At 44.5% G+C, this 19731-nt stretch overlaps 1 protein-coding gene across 1 annotated transcript in view; it reads left to right on the forward strand.

Moving 5' to 3' along the window:
- Positions 1-6832: 6832 nt before the first annotated feature.
- galnt16 (UDP-N-acetyl-alpha-D-galactosamine:polypeptide N-acetylgalactosaminyltransferase 16) overlaps positions 6833-19731 on the forward strand; it is a 33757-nt gene continuing 20858 nt past the window's right edge. Inside the window, exons 1-4 of the mRNA XM_037072712.1 lie at positions 6833-7240; positions 15087-15268; positions 16296-16394; positions 16492-16559. Coding sequence (XP_036928607.1) covers positions 7040-7240; positions 15087-15268; positions 16296-16394; positions 16492-16559 — 550 coding nt within the window. The 5' untranslated portion in view covers positions 6833-7039. The remainder of the gene's footprint in view (positions 7241-15086; positions 15269-16295; positions 16395-16491; positions 16560-19731) is intronic.

A 19731-nucleotide genomic window follows, 5' to 3' on the forward strand; every position in this document is an offset into this window, starting at 1 on the left:
CGGCCATATCTATTCATGGACAGTCAGCATCACTCATCTCTCATCCCAGATCGGCCCATTATCCCCGGCTCTGCGGCGCTGGAGAATACCCGCACTGTTACTCGTCCCGCTAATGGACTTCCTAGACTAGAGCCGAGCCAGCTGGAGTAACAGAATCACAACAGCCCGAGTGCTCAGCAACGCATTTAGTCACCCAACCTCACGAGTGGAGTCTGCCAACCGCTCTCTACATCAGGGCCTCGGACGGATCTCTGCTGAGTCCTCGTCTGGGCAGGAAGACAGGATCTGGATCTGGGAACTCGGCTCAGGACGGCAGAATCTGCTCGGCTGATCGGCCCGTCGCTGGAGCATACGGAGCGCTCCGGCACGATCGTACCAACGTCCCCTGTGACTTTGAAAAAGCAGTGTCCATGAGGCTGAGAGAAACACTGAATAATTCATCCCGCTCCAAATCATTGTAGCTCTCTTTTCTCAGTGTGTGTGTGTGTGTGTGTGTGTGTGTGTGTGTGTGTTTTACTGCCATGCTGTAATGTCTTGGAAATGGTTCACCAGTGTGTAAATGGAAAAGATGTTCCAGTTGGAAGCTGTGAGGCCGGCAGGAGTCTTTGCCCAGTTTAACCCGGCCCACCTTGGCTTTGTGGTCCGCAGAGCTGGCGGGGAGAAAATACTGAACCTCCTCAAGGTTTTTTTTTTAACGAGGGCTTCACGAGCAAATAATGACGGCAGTGACGACGCGATAAGTGATTTCAGGTTGCTGAAACTTCCATCTCTCTGGGTTAGTCAGTGGGTTTTGTTTTCGCTTTGCAGCTGTGGTCCTGACAATCAATCAGTCTTTAATTGTGTGGCGCCAATTCACAACAAAAGTCGTCTCATGACACTTTCTAAATTGAGCAGGTGTAGACCAAACTCCTTGATTCATTTATCTGTTTATCAGTGACCCAACATTTCCTCCAGCACCTTGGAGCAGAACCGGACCCGGTGGTGGGCGACCATCTGTGTAGACCAGAACGGGAACAGGAACGATCCTACTTTGACTTTTCCTCTAGAGCTCCATGACGTACAAGCGCTCACTATCTCAACATATGGTCCTACTAGATGGATTGGCACAAAATCCGCTCCTGACACACAAATATGAGCACACTTTTTGAATTTTCTCATATTTAAAGGCTTCGTCAAGAGGAAGGGTTGAGGAGGCAGTGGGAAGCAGCTGTAAGGAAGGTTTTTTTTATGCGAGTGACTCCTCCGTTCTCTGCAGTGAACACACGGAGAGCTTTCACATGACATATACAGGCCTACGTATGTTTACGACCGTGCCTACAGCGGCCCACGAACAGCATTTAGATAGCTGCTAACATCACTGAAGTCTCTTTGTCTTATTCCTTCTGTTTTCCATGAACCCTGCACCCTGCTGGTCTGCAGCCTGCACACTAATTTTCACAGTTTGAGGATTGTAGAAAACCTTTTTTTTTTTTTTTGCTGAACTTACACTTTGCTGACTGTGGCTTATAAAAATCCCAGACTTACTATAACGTCCAAACACACACTGACAGCTGGCTGCCTGCTAAGCCGCAGCAGGGGGCTTGAAGTTGGGCATTAATACTAATTCATAGAAAGTAAGAGCTCTGAAATGGATTTTATTTTTTTTCCCCCGGAGTCTATTTCTCTATTTGTCATCCGCTTATGAGAAATGTCTTCACAAGCATCTGTTTTTGATCTTATCTGGACGAGACATGATTAGCATCCCTGTGTTTTGTTATGAAGTGTGTTTGGTAGGTGTGTGTGTGTCTGTGTGTGTGTGTGTGTGTAAAGACTGCTGCTGCCTCTTTTATTTCCTCCTAATCCCCCGTGTGCCTTTGTGACAACACGGTTCTTCGGTGGCTCCCTGTCTGCTCGCCTCCGGGCAGTCTGGCGTTGGACGCGTCGTCACCCTTGACAGCCGTTATCCACCTGATAGTGCGGGCTATTAGCTTTTGTTCCCTTCATCTTAGCATTCAGGTATTATATGCCGAAATAAACACATGCAAAGAGTAGCGGGATCCCTTTTATAGTTGCTAATATTTGCTCATGGTTTCGTGTGTGTGAGTGATTTAAACCAGGACACAAGCGCACAAACGTCGGTGTACTTTCCTGCTCGCAAAGTTCTGTATCCTGCTGCTCCACCCTGCTGGTATGACTTTCAGAAAACAAACCCACAGATGATGCTTTGTTCCAGCAGACATCACTTGGAAAAAAGCTGTAAGCTGCTCATACAACTTGACTGATTAAGAAAACAGTTACAGAGCTTATTTAAGGATAGTTGGTACAGTAGCTCCGAGAGAGAGAAGCCAGTCTGAGAAAAAACAGCTGCGAGCGATGTGGTTCAAAGTTTTCCCGCATGCATTTTGTGTTATTTTACTTTTATATGCTGGTAACTGGACAGAACAGAAGATATTAGGTTTCATTAAGTCATTTCAAGTGCAGTTACACGAAAGATTGTGAACTTCGAGGCTATGGGGCAGATTTTGGTGTCAAGTTCCTGAGAATCAGTGACTGCAGCATTCAACAGTCACACAGGGATCAAATCTATCGTAGCTGAGACAAAGATGAGTGTTTTCAACATCCTGAGCTGCAGACTGACGGCTGAAAAGTGGGTTTCACTGCAAGACAGTTCTGAGTTTCTGTGGAGGTTTTTCTTTCCCACTGTGAGAACTTCTCCTCGTTGAATCCGCTGTTAGTCTGCAGCCTCTGTGAGTGAAGGAACTACCAAAGTTTTACAGCTGCCTCTCAAAGTCTGCAGGGAGTGCTTTCATGCTCAGAGGCTGGAGTGTGACTTTAAATGTGGAACATGGTCCGATGTAAAAAGACTTAAGTGATCCGGAGTCGACTCACTAAAGCTGCTTATTGTTGACGGTCCCCCTCTGGTCTGCAGCAGAGCCGCATGGGAAAGACCTGCACTCCTTCCCCTTCCACATCAGGACAGAAGCTCAGATAAATTCCTGCTCGACTGTGTGTGTGTGTGTGTGTGTGTGTGTGTGTGTGTAGGCTCTCTGACACTCTATGTTTGCACAACACGCACACACATGCAAAACACACAAGAATGGACTTGTATGTTGTACAGCGCTTGACGATCGCCGGTTACAGCCGAGAGGCGATTGGCTGACTTTCCACTATTATCATTGTGGAATTCCATGGAGGCTTACGGGATTGTGTGTGTGTGTGTGTGTGTGTGTGTGTGTGTGTGTGTGTGTGTGTGTGTGTGTGTGTGTGTGCATCTACACTAAGAGGTCCTTGTGTGTTTTCCCTCTCATCTTTCTGACGATGTGAGCGCAAACATGCATACTGAGACCTCGGTGTGTCGTTACTCCTGGAAGCTAGAAAACTCATTCTTGAGTGTTTGTGTACAGTTTCTGTGTGTGTGTGTGTGTGTGTGTGTTTGTGTTGTGTGGATACTGGGATGTCTGTGTGTCTTTGTCCGCTTTTTCTGAATCACCATTTTGGCATAGTTGTCTGAAATGCCAGAAGTGATTCTCGGCGGAACTAAAAAGGGGCTGGTGATGGTCTGTGGGAGAGTCTGCAGAAAACACACGCTCGCACACAAGAAAACAGAAATCTACCATCTCACTTCTCTGAATTCTCTCCTTCTCTGACCTCCTCAGAGACAATACAATCAGACATTCATCTAGCGCCAATATGAGGTTTGAGGCAAAATGTCTTATCTTGATCTTATCTTGTAATTTCTAATCTATAAAGCAGCAGAAAATGATTTACGAAAGCTGGAGTTGGTAAGATTGTGGTAACCAGCAAGAGCGAGAGCTGGGAGATGTGTTAGCAGCTAGTTTGCAACACTCAACAAGCTCTTGCTCCTCTAATATTTGCATAATAAGTCTGTTAAATGTCACAATCTTATAAACACAAGCAAAATAACCTGCATGAACGTGAGTCGGTCCAAAAAGACTGACGGGTACCACAGCTACTCCTTATCGCTGAGGCTGTTTGCTTTGTGCTAACTGGACTAGCTTGGCTCGGGGGCTGTTTGCTTCGTGCTAACAGTATCCAACTGCCTAAACGTCTGAATGAACATGATCAGCGGACATGCCTATTGTTAGTTCTTGTGGAAGTCTCCGGTCGTATGCAATAAGTGCACTCACAGCACATGAAGGCAGGCAGGTACATAGGTAGACAGTCAAGTAGCCCTCGCTTTAACATTAACAAAAGCACCAGTAAGGCTCCTTATTATAAAGCAGAACTCTTTTGTTTGTACATTTCTGCAAAATATGTTAATTTCTTTGAGGGGAAAACAATAATCTTTTCATTCTGCTTCTCCAGCTTGCTCTGATTAGTCTGCTGATCCTTTTTATGATGTTTTTTTTTTTCTTTTTATTGAACATGACTTGTAACTGTCTAACATTTTAGTCCCAGTTCCCACCCAGTAGACTCAAGTCTCCCATCTTTTCCTCTTTCTTTCTTTTTTTCTTTTTTTTTTGCACTGCCGACATGGGAATGTGGAGCTTTGTCTTTCCGTGAGTCTCAGGAGAAAGACTGTTGACACGAGTGGTTGACCGTCACAGCCCCTCGCTTCCTCTCCGCTCCCAGTAATCTTGACATATCCGAGCCAGTTAATGGCCGGCCTGCCAGGTCCAGAGGATGTGAGTGTGCAGTATTCCCCACAGAGCTGCCAGTACCAACACCTCGCTATGACGGCCGTGTGCTTTTTATCCTCTCCTTGTCTGAATATGCAGAGGATTTTTTTCCCCTCCCTGCTTTGGGGCCGTCACTGTCTTTCCCAGAGATAACAGTGACAGCCGCGGCGCGTCCCTGTCCATACGCATGAATACAAATATCTCCCAGCCTTGAGCCAGATGTGGCTCTGACCCCTGTGACCTTCCCCTTTCCATACACGAGCTGGATGCGGGCCAGATCTCGTGGGCCGATGGGTCTCTCCATGACGGGATGGAGGAGAGGGAATAGCGGCTTACATGTATAATGAGATTAACCTCCAAGTGCACAGCTTCAGAGAGACAGCAGACACAGTGGATCGACCTCAGCCTGCAGCGTGGTGCGCTCTCTGATTTCTACAGGGCGTTTACAGTCGTGGCGGTCACGGTACGTCAAAGCATCCAGATCCTACAATTCCCATAATTCTGTTTAAAATGCAGGAAAACAGGGATGTGCCACAAAATAAAAGCGCACGTGAAGTCAAAATGAACTGAAGTGGCCTCGATTCGTGAGAAAGTGATTGCTCCAAATGCATCAGACACAACAGTTTGCAGCTGCAGATGGAGATTTTCTCCTCATTTATTGATTTTGTTTCTCCCTCCCGCTGACTCTGGATCAGATTTCTTAGATGCTTATGTTTGGGAGAAACTTGGCATTCTCAATTCCTGATGTTTGTGGTGGTCTATCCAGCTGTGTGGATGCCTCACACACACACACACACACACACACACAGCATGCTGCTGTTAGGTGGGGTTAGATGAGCTCATACTGTGGGCTGTTTTTTTTCTGTTTCTTCTAGCAGAGAAGGACTAAGATGAAAAAAATGCGCCCTCCTCGGCTCTGTTATGCCTTTGGGGTGTTATTGCTCTGCTCTGATTTCTCTTGCTGGTCTGTGCAGCCGTTTAAAGGCCGTTATGGATTTTGGGAGCGAGGGGTCCTCTCGGTCTAATGTATTCTGACATTTTTTCTTACGCCTCTGATTTATTCCCTCTCTGAATAAGTCATAGTAGCAGAGGGTCATCTGTGCAACTCCAGATTTAACTCAGGAGGACTTGAATATTTATGATTCTGCTGTTCAAAGACTGCAAAAGGCTCCTCGTCTCTTTTTTTCTCTCTCTCTCTGTCTCTCTTTCTCCCCGTTGTGATCAATTCAGCTGCATTGCTTAATTTGCTCTTTGTGAGCTGCAGGCTCTTGATTTAAATGTATAATGTAGAATGCATGGTTCCGAATAATGAGTCGTCTTATGCAGGGAGGATAAATACGTTGCAGTAAAGGTGCAGATTTTCATTTTGCTTCTGCACAAATCTCATAGTCGTATTGAGCAGTGCAGGGGTTTGGGGGTTTTTTTGGGTTAATTTGCTCCAGTTTTAATTTCTGTTTTCCTTGAGACTATTTCACTTCACACCGAGGGAAAAGGGGACTTCAGATTGTTGAAATTTAATAATGTAGCTGAATCTTTGAAAACTTTCAGCGCCACAGATTCAATTTTCTTCACTTCAGCTGTAATGAGGTGAAAGCAAGAACCTCAGAAACACACCGGGAGAATAAAATGAACAGACCCTTAAATAAAAACAATAAATCACAAATAAATATATGTACTAAATGCAACTTTGAATACATGAACTGAGGAAATTCACTCCAGTGCATTTCCATTTTCTGCTGTTATGAGGCAAAATATTGTACTTTTATTTATTTGTATTCTTTCATTATATGCATACTGCAGACAAATGCTGGATATTTGATCTAATAATTTATCTATAATAATTATAGTTAAAATGCAGTACTTCTGCTTCGATGTAGCAAGTAAACTGCAAAGTCTATCTATCTATCTATCTATCTATCAATCTATCTATCTATCTATCTATCTATCTATCTATCTATCTATCTATCTATCTATCTATCTATCTATCTATCTATCTATCTATCTATCACCTCCTCCTCCTGATCTGCAGCCATATGTGGCTCAACCCAGGACCTCAGCTGCTGGATGCAGATTGGACATCCTCCTCCTCATTGTAGCCAGTGTGGATGGATGGTGTGTGTGTGTGTGTGTGTGTGTGTGTGTGTGTGCAGTGTTTGTGTGCAGGGGAATGATATGACGCGGCGCTAGGACCGTGGCTCTGCCAGTGCGCAAATCCCAGCAGAGAGGCAGCGCTCCGGCAGAGAGAGGAGCCAGTGCGAGGAGAGATAGAGGCTGCCTGCCTGCCTGCCTGCCTGCCTGCCTGCCTGCCTGCCTGCCTGCCTGCGACTCAACCCATCACCGGCGGGGGAGGCTGCACCTTCTGCCGAGGACGGACCTGAACCAGCCGGGCTCTCCTCCGGAGCCCTCCTTATGGGCTCACCATGCGCAGGATACGGGCCAACGCCATCGCGATTCTCACCGTTGCGTGGATCCTGGGGACGTTTTATTACCTGTGGCAGGACAACAAGCCCCAGTCGTCGCCTTCATCGTCGGCGTCGCAGACCCGCGGCAGGGGCCATGGGCAGAAGGTGGTGTCCGGTCGGCTGGAGATCCACCGGGACGACAGGACCATCCCGCTGATAGTGAGTGAGCGCGGCTGAGAGGGGAGAAAGAGAAAGGGGAGAGGAGAGCGGCGCGGCGCGGCGCGGCGCGGCGCTGCGCACGGCGCTGTCGCTGGAGGCGCCGAGCTGCAGGAGAGTGTGTGCTGCATGTTGATGTGCATGTGTGTGAGATAAACACCTGAGGTGATGGGGATGGTGGTGGAGGTGTTGGTGACGATGCACAGCTGGGTTTCACCACAGGAATATGTTGCATCGGCTTCATCGCATCCACCTCCACTCTCCTCCCGTGCAGCTGTGCCACAATCATTCTCCGGGCTGCAGGATCAGCAGCCTGCTGCTTATGTTCGTCGGTGTTTTCCTGCCTTTCCGTGCCTTCCCCGAGCCCGAGGGGACCTCAGGCACACGTAAGAGGCTTTCCATAAGTCCTGTGCGCCGTGCGCAAACGCCTCGTTAACCGCGTTATTGCTGAGACCTGTTTTGGATCTCACGGACAGGACACGGAGAGTGTCATTATCTGCCTGTTTCAGTCAGGTCAGGTCCGCCTGTTGTCGCAGGAGGAGCAGTCATGAGAATAACCTTTGGTAAACACTGCTCCTGTAGGTGTGGTGGTGCCACAGCCTATAGACACAGTCCGAGCAGAACAGAGCATGCTGGGTCTGGGTCCATGCCAGCTCATATTAGTCCACTTGGCTGCTGGGCTCTCTGATGCATGGAGTGTAAAGAAATACTGGACCTGTAGCTTGTAGGGACCAGGTGTGGGATCCTTGTGCAGCAGATGTTTAATGAACAGCTGTTTAAATCTTTACCAGGCAAAAAATGTAGATTTTTTTGTGGTTCCGGCTTCTCAGATGTGCAGATTTGCTGTAATTTGTGTGACTATAATGTGAGTATGTTTGAGTTTTGGACATCTGGTCGTTTTCCTTGACTAAATGATCAAAATGACTGCATTAACAGAAGAACCATCAGTCAGTTGGAGGCTTAAGGCTGTTTTTCATCATCGATCAATCAGCTGATTATGTTCTTGATGAATCCATTTATAGTTTTGTCTATTAAATGTCAGAAAATAGTCAAAATACCTCTTTTAAATGTCACGCAAGTCAAAGGTTCAGGTTCATTTTGAGCAGTTTTGACAGAAAGTGATGAAATCTTATTTTTTTTTATCATTAAATCTGAATATTTTATTCATGAGATGTCATCACAGGTGCTCAGAGTCTGAGGTGATGCCTTCAGATGTCTTGTTTGTCACTTTATTAAGATAGAAAATAATGAAAGCGGCAAGTTTTAAGGAGCCTTTTCTTGAAAAAAATAATGAAATGATGAATTAACTGGCTCACTGTCGAAACTGTTGAGTAAAAGTAAAATTGTTGACAAACAAAACATCAAATTCTCACGTGTGGGAAGCTGGAAAAAGCATATATTTTGGCATTTCTCATGTTTTGCCATCAGAATTGATATCCATGCTTTATTCCAGGAGAAATTGATACAAATGTTGAAAAACTCACACTCTCACAATGTGAGTAACAAAATTCCCGGATCTGCACCAGAAGGGAATGTGGTGTTTTCTGGGCGGGCAGTTTTGTAAAGATGCGTTCAGTAAATTTTGTTCATTCCTGCCAACAAACCAACCAACAAACCAGCCTCCAATTCAGCTCTCGAACAAACCCAACTTATTTTCACGTTTGACAACGCCAAACTTTTCAGCCTGATTAAAAGAAAAATCTGCGCCACGGAGAAATTCACGGACTGTAAAAGTGAGTCGAACTCCAATTAAATATCGATGAGAATATGAGATTTTTTTTAGGCGGAGAAGATGAATTGCTCCTCTGCTGAAGCTGCGTCTACCGCTTCACCCACCGAGCTGACAGACATATCAAGTGATTCTGTATCTCACGGAGGAGACAGGGACTGTTGTTGAGGAAATACAGCACACAGGAGCCTCCTTCACTATTTACTAGAGCAATAAAATAGTCTCAGCTGTGGTCGAGGATGTGTGCCAACATGTCAAGATGTCTCGCTCCGGCGGCGGCAGATTCATTAAAGCGCTGTTCGCAAGATTTAATAATGCAAGGGCAGATGCCAAACGGTGGAGCTGTTGTGGCATTCGTGCTCGTAGGCCTCCACCTCCTCCTCCTCCTCCTCCTCGTGGTGAATAAGAAAAAGAGGAAACTGTGGTCTGCATATGTTGACGATCAAGAGGAAACAAACGTGGAAGCACTTTTGAATAATCTGCGTGTTCGATTGGCCGACGGATGATGAGGTGAACTGTTGGCGAGACACTAATAGATGAATCTAATCAGCTGCTCTTTGAACCGTAAAGTCGATGTTGGGATGTTTCCTAGAGGAGCTTTTTTTTTCTGTTTTGTAATCTTTAGTTTGTTCAGCAGGTCGTTCACCTTCGTCACCAAACTGAGATTTCCTCTCTCGTTTGTTCTGGTAATCTGACCCGTCGCTCCCCGGCTGCCAACAGTCCACCGGTCCAACAACAGCAGGCTTTCTTTCTTTCTTTCTTTCTTTCTTTCTTTCTTTCTTGACTTCCTCCCCATTCCCTGTCATTCTTTCTTTCCTTTCTTTTATCCCTCTGTCCGTCTCTCCTCCCTTATTATTTTCTCTTTTCTATCTGTCCCTCTTTCTTCTCTTTCATCTTCCCACCATTCTTCTGCCCTTCCATATCTTTCTATCAGTTCCTTTTCTTTTCCCTCTCTCTGTTCTTTTTCCTTTCCCTTTCCTTCTGTCCATCCTTATTACTTTCATCATTTTGTCCTCCCCTCATTCTTTCATGCTTCTTCTGTCGTTCCTCCCCTCAATTCTTTTTTTCCTGTCCATCTTTCTTAAACCTTCAGACCTTCTTTCCTTCCCTCCTTCATTCTTCTTTTCTGTCGGTTCTTTCTATCATTGCAGTTGTTCCTTTCCATTTTCTCCTGTCTTTCCTGTCTTGTCTTCCTTTCTTCCTTCGTCCTTTTCTTCCCATCCTTCTCTGATTATTCTGTCCTTTTCCCTGTCTATTCCTTTTTTCCTTCTGTCTGTCTTTTCCCTCTCGTCTTTCCCTCTTTTCCTCCTCCATACTTTATGTCTTCATGTTTTATCCTCAGTCTGTTATTTCTACTATTTCATTTCCTTTCTTTACAGTATCACCCTTTCTTCTCACCAGTCTTTTGCAACTCTTTCCATCTGTCCTGCCCTCTTATTTCATTATTAGTTCAATATTTCTGTCTTTTACAGTGTTGTCCCTCCCTTCCTTCTCTCTTTCTTTTTTCCTCCCTTGCTTCCTCCAAGTCCTTACCTCCCTCCCTCCCCCTTGTCTCCCTTCTCTCCCTCTTTCTTTCCCCCTGAGCCCATTCATTAGCAGCATTTGATTCACTAATGACATCATCTGTGAAATCTGTTTGCACTGGCTCCACGTTTTTTCCCCCCTCCCCTTCATTTCCTCTATTGAGTGGTCCAATTTCCCAGCACCACTTTTCAGCCTCTTACTACAGTGTGTGTGTGTGTGTGTGTGTGTGTGTTCAAAGTTATCATTAGTTTCTTTCTGTGCTGCACATCTGTTGTCTCGACCTCATCACCAGCGGTGGACATGCTGTAAACATCTGGACACAGTTTGTCAGTTTGTCCTTACATGATTTTTTAAACGCGGGCGATCCGATTCTTCCAGAACTGAAACATCTAAAACATGTTATCCGTCTCGATGTTCAGTAGTTTTTCAGTACGTGTCCTCAGATCATCTGCCGGATTAACTCCTCAGTCTTTAAACTCTTTGGTACTTTTTTTTTCTGACTAATCCAGCAGCAATTTTCCCTTTTTTTTATTTGACACGTGACCATATAAACATTTCACAACAGAGCTGAGCTCAATGCGGCGTTAACAATCTTGTCTGAATGAGGATTAGCTACATTTTCCATTACAGTAATAAACACAAAGCGTGAAGTTATTACAGTAAACCTCCACCAGTGTGGAACAATTCAGTAACTTTCACACACATCAGCCCTTTTTTGTCATTTAGTGAGCTCCCGTTTGAGATCGTTTTAGTTGTTTTTGTCCATTAGTGTAAAAAGCAGAAACACTCATGAAATGGTTTGTTCAGAAGTTACAGCAGCAATGTGAAAATGTGAACATACTCCAGAAAGTAAAAGCGCGTTACATGGATAGATTAGACAATAAATAATATTTTTATTGCCGTGTCCACATTGGATGAGCGATAGAAGTCTTTGATTTGTTCCATTTGACGTTTATTTCTGTGTTGCAGTGATGTCGCTGAAGTTAGCATGCTAACCAGCTACACCCAGCCCGTTCTGTCTCACGTAAAAACTCGTCTTGTGGTACAAATAAGTCTCGTTTTTTCAGAATAAATCCTCAGTTCACCTTGAAAGATACTGAAATATTCCTTCTCTACATGTTCTTACCTGCTGCTGATGTTTCTCTCCTGTTCTCGTCTGCCATCTTGTTGCCCCTGAAGTCACTGTTTTGGTCAGAGCTGCTGTAAATCACCTCCATACTTTACCCCCTGTTGTCGAACTGACCTCGACATCTCATGACTACCTTCGAATTCTGGCCATATTCTACAAATGATTCAGTGATTCAAGAGGACTGGTGAAGCTGTAAGTAGTAGAGCCCAGACACTGATGGTGATGATGGGATGAAGATAAATAGCTAAAGACTCTGATGCACGTCACAAGTAATTGCTTTTCAACACTGAATAATCTGATTCTGCAACGTAACCAAAAATGATCAAGTCAATATCGAGTATAAAATAGCAGGAAAATGGAAATACTGAAGTAAAATATCTCACAATTGCCCACCAAGATTTTTATTTTTTACTGCAAATGTGCATGAATTCCAAATATAGGTCATCGGGCTCCTAGATTACTTAGTAATTGGTATCAGCTCAGTGAAGACACCATATCAGTCGATTCCCTCGCTGGAATGACAGAAGAACAAAGTGGTTTTTTCTTGTCTGGATGACATGTTCGCAGACAGTCCTCAAACACATCACATCATCACTACATGACACAATAATCTGCGTGTCCCGTCATCTGTCAGCCTCAGAGCTCCGGCAGCGCTTCGTCTGCAGCCGGTCAGACAGATTTGACTCGTATGTGATTTGTTCAGTCTTTATGTCTCGGGCCTGACGGAGCAGGCGGACGTCTTCATCTTCCAGTTGAGCTTCATATTTAATTCAGCGGACTGGGCCTCTGAGTGCCTTCTGTTATTTTTGTCTTAATATCCCCAGAGTACCATTTTTTGTAGCTTTTAATATTTGGTCATGATGGTCCTTTTGGAAAGACATCATATCTACGTACAGCAGCCATCTGATGTTGGTGTAGATGAAAAATGGTGGAAGAATTGACTTTCTGGTTCACCTCTGTGCTCCTGGTTCATGTCAGTAAAGAGGAAGTGGCTTAAATTAAACAGTAGTGATAGATAGAAGCTACATGAATGCTAATAAAAAGATGTAAATTATTTATCTTCACATGTGATCGTGAACATGGCTTTAAATCCTGCAGATCTGTGCATCCTTGCTCTAAAAGGAATCATAGTTTTTAGTCTTAATTCCAAGATATTTGTGTGTTATTTATGTCTGTAAATTTTCCTGAAAATCTCCTCTGAGTCCTTTGCATATTTTTGCATATGGTGGAGCTCTATCGCAGTCTTCTTCCATGTAACAAGCGGACTTGTTCTTCGTGGGAGAATTTATGTAAAACTATCCCGGAACGCCGATCGCGGCAAGTTCAATTGAAAGCTGCTCTTGAAACATCAGCAGTGCAGACGTGGTTTTGGTCTCTTCAATTTCTTCTGCACATGTGTTACTCACCTTTCTACTGGCAGTTTTTTGTGAAAGACTTTGCATTTTCATGACTTTAGGCTTGTTCTGGACAGCCTCCCTCCACTCCATTAAGAAACAGAAGCTAACGAGTTCAGAGATGGAGTTTTTGGTTCTCCTTTCTATGCAGACGCTCGTTGTCTGTTGTAGGTTTCAGGAGGGACATATAAGCTCATATTCGGCTGAAATTCAGAGATAAAATAATCTTTTGTGTTTCTTGACTTCCTCATAACATATCCACAAGTTTTTCATCTGCTTTCCCTGATTTGTGCCCGACTCAGGCGCCAGCATTGACTTATTTACCTACATTGTTATGATATGCACGTTAGCAAACAGCTGTTAAATGTATTTGATGGCTTAAAGTTCAACATTCACTCTCTTTTTATCTCTGTTTTTGGTCTCCAACAACTCATGAGGGAAATATCTTACTATCTATAGCCGCTAAATGCTCCACTGTGTTCAGCAGCTTCCCGCTAACAGCTTTAACAGCTTTAGTCTGTGAATGTAACACAGTGATATTAAGTTCATTTTCAGCTCTGTCTCAGCGTCTATCTGTGCACGGCGGCCATGTTTGTGTGCGGATCCTTGAAAACTCTCAGGCTTCCTTCTCCTGAGAGACTGGAAACGAGGTCAGTCTCACACCTGAACCTGCTCGGGAGCTTTTTTTTCTAAATCCACCAGCTACACCTTCCTTTAATAAAGCAGCTCAGAACAAAGTGTCATCCTCTTCTTTTCAGTTTCCCCTTTTTCTCCCTCCGTCCTACCATCATCATCCATCCCGTTGACTCTCTTTGATGAAGGCTTCTCTCATCTGCTTTCATGTATTCAGTGGCTGTTTAAAACCTCCCACTCAGGAGCGTTAAAGCTGCTCGCGGGGGAAACCCATTAATTACCGCGGCTTTATATGCTGTGTATTTTGATTTGATGGCTGCCCATCCCATTTTGCAGTGTTAACACTGACACGCTGACCTGAATAAGAAAAGCTGCATTTACATTTTAATTATTTTTCTGACTGCTTCTTTCAGACCGGCTGGAAGGGGAGCGTAACTTTAATTCTCAGAGGAGCAGGGTTGCAGCAGGGTTGCAGCAGTTGTTGCTCTTGATTTTTTTTTTCTTTTTTAGACTTTCTTTGTCAGACATTGCCTGAATATAAGAGGAGAACTGTCACTCTTTAATTCTGGCTGCTGAGGCTCAGGAGCGATAGAAAGATTTGTCCACTGATGTCAAGGTTGTTTTTTTTTTTTGATTTCCCAGTTCCTTCCGTCCGCATGTCAAGGTGTCCTTGAGCAAGACGCTGAACCCCCAGATTGTTAACAAGGCGTGTGTGTGAATATTAAAGAGCTTCATTTACTAAGGAGGCAGAGAAGCGCCGCATGTAAATCCATTTACAACCAATCAATAAGTTGATGAACAGAAATTCAATCAGCAACAACACTTGATTCTCTGCTGGTAACATTTTCTATGAAATCATGGTTATAAGATTTCATGAATCTTAAAACATGGATCATAACAAATTATTGTGTCAATGTCGATAATGTGTTGTGGCCTGTTGGGCTTCAGGCCGATCTGCTGGTTCTGACACTGAATTTGGTATCTGGTCATATTCTGTTGTCACGTGTCCTTGAAGTCTTTTTGGAAGATTTTTCACTTGAGGGTTTTATTAAATGTATTCACATCCAACAGTGGAATAAATAAACAACAAAATGTTTTTCCGAGGAACACATTAAAACAAGACTGTAGCAGACCGGCGTTCTCTTCACGAGGCTGACAGGTGGATTTGGCACTCAGCCATTTCCGTAACAACTGTGGCAGTAAAGCGGTTTGTTGACAGAAGTGACGGCGGCGACACAGTGGAGTGTTTGTTGACAACAAAACAGCCTCTCTGTGGATTAACGCGAGTGACAGAGGACACATTTGTGTTTGTCATTTAAATCCCTCAACATTCTCCAGGTTTTAAATCATTCATTCTTTTCTTTGACTTGAATTTTAATCATTTATTTCTTCTCAGCTGTCGTGAGTACGTAAAGACGCACCTTGTCGTGTCCTCTGCAGGTGACCCAGCCCCCGCGGGCGGAGCAGCAGAGCCAGCTCCTGGGCGGCCTCGATGAGAAGGCCTACCTGGCCGGGAAGCAGCTGAAGCCGGGAGACGACCCGTACAGAGACCACGCCTTCAACCTGCAGGAGAGCGACCGGCTGGGCAGCGAGCGAGCCATCAGAGACACCCGACACTACAGGTGAGCAGGGTTAAACCTCAGTCGAGGGTGCGGTCAGTCTGTTTGATCTGCACAAGCAGATCGAGGATTAATCAGGATAGAGCTGCACGTGGATCTCGGTGTACTTCTAGATAGATTCAGGCAGGTTTATTTGTACAGCACAACTCAGACACGAGGCACCTCAAAGTGCTTTACAGGGGCAAACAAATTACGTTCAAATACACTGAAAATAAGAACGATCTGACCTCTCCCTGCTGCTGGATTCACTTTAAGCTGTTTCCATCCAACACAGGGGGTAGACAAAATAATATCAACACTTCCTTTTTCTGGGAAGTTTTATTCCTCCAGACGTTCTGGCTCTGCACCCGGGTCTCTCCTCCAGATTCGGATGGATTTGAGTAGCGACAGATGCGGTGCAGCCCGTCTCCACACAGCTCTCCACACTTGGCAAATGCCTTTTGTTTCGTTTTTGAAGAAGGGAACACAAGTGGCAGGAATTACACATTGTGCTTTTAACTTCTCTTCAGTTACATCAGTTAAAATCACCCCTAAAGGAATGAAAACAGAAGGGAAGAAGATTTTACATTTTTTTTAATACTCTAATACGGTAGAATTCAATACGTATAGATATGTTACACCATCAATTTTCACACCGCTGAATCCTCATTGTGTTATTTTTGTTGCTGTAAACAAACTGATTTAATTGGTTTACGACAACAGAACCGCTGGTGTGTCATATATTTCATCTGCGTGTCTTCGGACTTGTTCTCAAAGCTCCCAGCAACAGGTACCAGATTAAAACGGAGGGTCAGAAACCTGTGCTATTGTTGCCTGGCAACCGGATATTTTCACGTCACTACGGCAACAATACAGAGGCGACTCTGCGGGGCACCGCTGCAAATCACTTCAACCACCCCCCCCCCAAAAAAAAACTAAGAGCCTGGTATGTTTGTGTTCAAAGGCTGGACACGTAGACGTCTGAGGCAGTTTAACACCCACACGCCATCTCTGAAGAAACATAAGTTAAAGCTGCTTCTTCTCTCTGCAGGTGTGCATCTCTGAATTATGACACAGACCTTCCCTCCACCAGTATCATCATCACCTTCCACAATGAGGCTCGCTCCACCCTCCTCCGCACCATCAAAAGGTAACGAGATGGGACGCAGCTGGACTGATTAGACGGGAAACACTGACTTGTGTTTTTGTCTGATCTCCGTCTCTCTCTTTTTTTCTTTTGCCCTCAGCGTCCTGATGCGAAGTCCTCCGTCTCTGATTCAAGAGATCATCTTGATAGACGACTTCAGCTCGGACCGTGAGTTTGTGAGCTTTGTTAATGTTGGTGAAAGCTGTGATTGGGATTATAAGTTTGGGTTTGTGCGGCGTTTTAACTTCTTTCAGCTGATTCTCGGGCTATTGTGGCTCACTTTCACTGCTCTTCTTAGTGTCATTTGAAGCTGCAGTGGTAAAATCAGGCGAGAGTAGTTTTCATCACAGATCTAAGATCAAGAAGGACGGATGGGTGAACGGAAGAAGAGAAGAAATGAGACGGTGAAGCTTCATTTTCTGCCGCTTTGTAACAGGGTGGTGTAGCTGGCGGATTTAGAATAGGCTCCTGACCAGGTTCACTTGAGGGTGACCTGATTTTCAGTCTCTCTGGAGAGGCAGTGCGAACATTTTCAAGGATTCACACACGAGCCTCACACCAAGCCGCAGACAGACAGAGTTAGCGTGTAGCTGGTGAAGATAGTGGAGCGTTTAACCACCGAACAGCTGAGGAACCCAACTGCTTCATTGTGAATAATCCAGCTGCCTCAGAAGGTGAAATAAAAAAAGACAAGCTGTGACATCTCGATATTTACAGAACGGGCCTGCCTAATTTGTTCCCTTCGTCAAGAAAAACCCTCCCTTCTCCGTTCTCTAGCGTCCCATTCCCAGCGATGTGGTTGTTGACCGCTGCTGGGTGGCCTCACCACGAGTCAAGAAAAGTCTGTCTGGAAACAGGATCCGATGCTTGGCGATGCCTTTCTCTCGCAGTTTTTTCACCGAGTGCCATCAAAGCCCCTTTGTTGTTTGTGGACTTAAACTGAAAAAATCTCAGTGGAATCTGATAACATTGTCCTCGTACGCTACCAGGCATTTGTCAACATACAACTGAATCATCTTTCCCGGACGTATAACCTTTAAAAGTGGATCAAAACATCCCGCAGTATCTTTCCCCGACCTTAACCGAAGGGCTTCTGGTTTCTCCGACATGTAACTTGTCAAACAATTTGAACCCGTAACTTGTATATTTCTAAAAGATCCCGGCTGCGGCCCGGCCTGCCAGGTGTCGAGCTCTTTTCATTCTGTCGTCTGCTGTGAATGTGCGTGATGTCAAATGTCAAATGAGTGTTCCAGTCAATGAGAAAAGCCAAATGATAACAAAAATGTAGACGGAGGATAACGCCTGGAGACAGGAGAGGCTTTTAAAGACTTGTCACACAATTCGGAGAATGGGAGCTGGGAGCATCCTGAGGATGATCAATGATGCTGCGGCTTTAACAACAAAACGACGGCAGAAAATGAGCCGCAGCAGCTTTCAAACAACGACAAACTGAGAGTTAGAAGACTAATTGACCTTGAGATTTAAAAAAAACAAAAAACAAATCGGTTAATAGCAGCGTTAAGTGCCGGGTTATATTTTTATGTAGCTGTGGAATTAAAGGATCACCGCACCGTTGTAATTATTCCCCTTTGTCAGCATTAGGCAGAAGGACTTACATGAGCTCATGCTTTACACTGTCCACAGCGATTTCTGTAATTACCACCACATGCATCTTCTGTCTGTGGGAACAGCACAGTGACCTACATTCACTGTGTGCTCAGACACACACACACACGCACACACACACTTAGAGGTGTCAGAGCTGGCCAGACATCTGAACAGTAGTGTCTCAGCGGCGGGAGCAGCAGGAGCTCGATTAGCTTCCTAATACCTTGTTTTCTGCAGCCAGCTCACCTGCAGCCACCTCGAGCTCACAAACAGCCCTGTTTCTCGTCCCTGTTTTGGATTTCAGGATGTTTCAGCATCAATTATCATGTGAAACTTGTAACAAAACACTCCAAACTCCAGTTCCAGTTTGTGGTTTTTAGTTCTTGCCTGTGAGCCATTAAGCCTCCCATTAACCAACTACTCTGTTTCCTCCAGCTCTCACTGTGGTCTCTGTGTTGCTCCTTCCTAATTCTGTTTTATTAGACGTGATCCCCACCAAGGAACAGTCAAATAAAGCTGCTGTTTCATCTGCCATTTAAAGGCAGGAGGCAGAGCATATTCCTCTAAAAAGCTTTTTTTCCATGGTCTCTTTATACAATCAATTAATTAGTCACACAACTTACAAACCAAATGTTCTTATTGTGATTTTTAAAGCTGGAGATGATAACGTTGGAGATTCATTTCCTGCAAAGCCACTCGGCAAAATGTGTCTTTCACACGTAAGAAACACCTAATATTATATCAGTGAAGGAATATCAGTGAATGAAGTTTATTCGGGAGCAGAGAAACATGACAGGAACAGGGAAACACAACGGCAGGAATAGGGAAATAAAACAAGATGAACGGGGAAACACACAACGGATAACTCCATGAAAACTGAATTAAAGACTGGACTAAAATACAAACTAAAATAATGAGGGGATGAGGTGAGGTGGAGAAACACAGGTGAGATTAATGAGTGTAGAAACTCTAGGAACAGGGAAGGAGCTGGAACGATCACTAAGAACAGGGCTAACAAAGGAGAAGCAGTGCAGGTGTGGAGGTAAAGCAGACTGGTGAGATGTAAAAAACAAGATATAAACCCTGCAGAAATAAAACAACGTATGATCGTGTGTATGAGAACAGATTCCCACAACTGTCTTCTGTTAACAGATGTCATTTTACAAGATGAAACGCTCTATAAATCACTTTCCAAAGACTCATTTTGAATGAAATTAACTAAATATGGTTTGAGAACCAGAATCTAAGACCTCGTGTTTTATTTGTTCTGACATTGTTCGTTGCCAGGCGACAATTACTGACTTGTATTTACAGTAAATCACCGATTTTACCATCTGGATGCAATACAACAGTCAGAGCAGACAAACGCTCTGACAGCGTAACTCTTCCTCTGGTTCAGGAATAATTACACTTAAGTGTTGCGAAACCCAGTTCACCTAAATTACATAAAACCCATTTTTTCACTGAACTTTCACGTGTGTCACTATCATGTTTTCAAAAAGGAACAAAAGGAATAAATGGATGAACATTTTAAAGTCAGGGAGTTAATACATGTAGGCAGGTGAGGCAGTGAGAGTGTGAGCTGATTTAGTAGACGTGGCAGGCGGACGGGTGGCGGCGGTGGTGGTGGTGGTGGATGTCGGTCATCCTCCCTGAGTGTAATCCTATTAAGGCTTTCCTAAATCATGAGGACGCCGTCCTCAATCAAGGACGGTGATCTTTAGTGTGAGTC

Source organism: Acanthopagrus latus, chromosome 16 (genome assembly GCF_904848185.1).
Source record: "Acanthopagrus latus isolate v.2019 chromosome 16, fAcaLat1.1, whole genome shotgun sequence".
Taxonomy (NCBI): Eukaryota; Metazoa; Chordata; class Actinopteri; order Spariformes; family Sparidae; genus Acanthopagrus; species Acanthopagrus latus.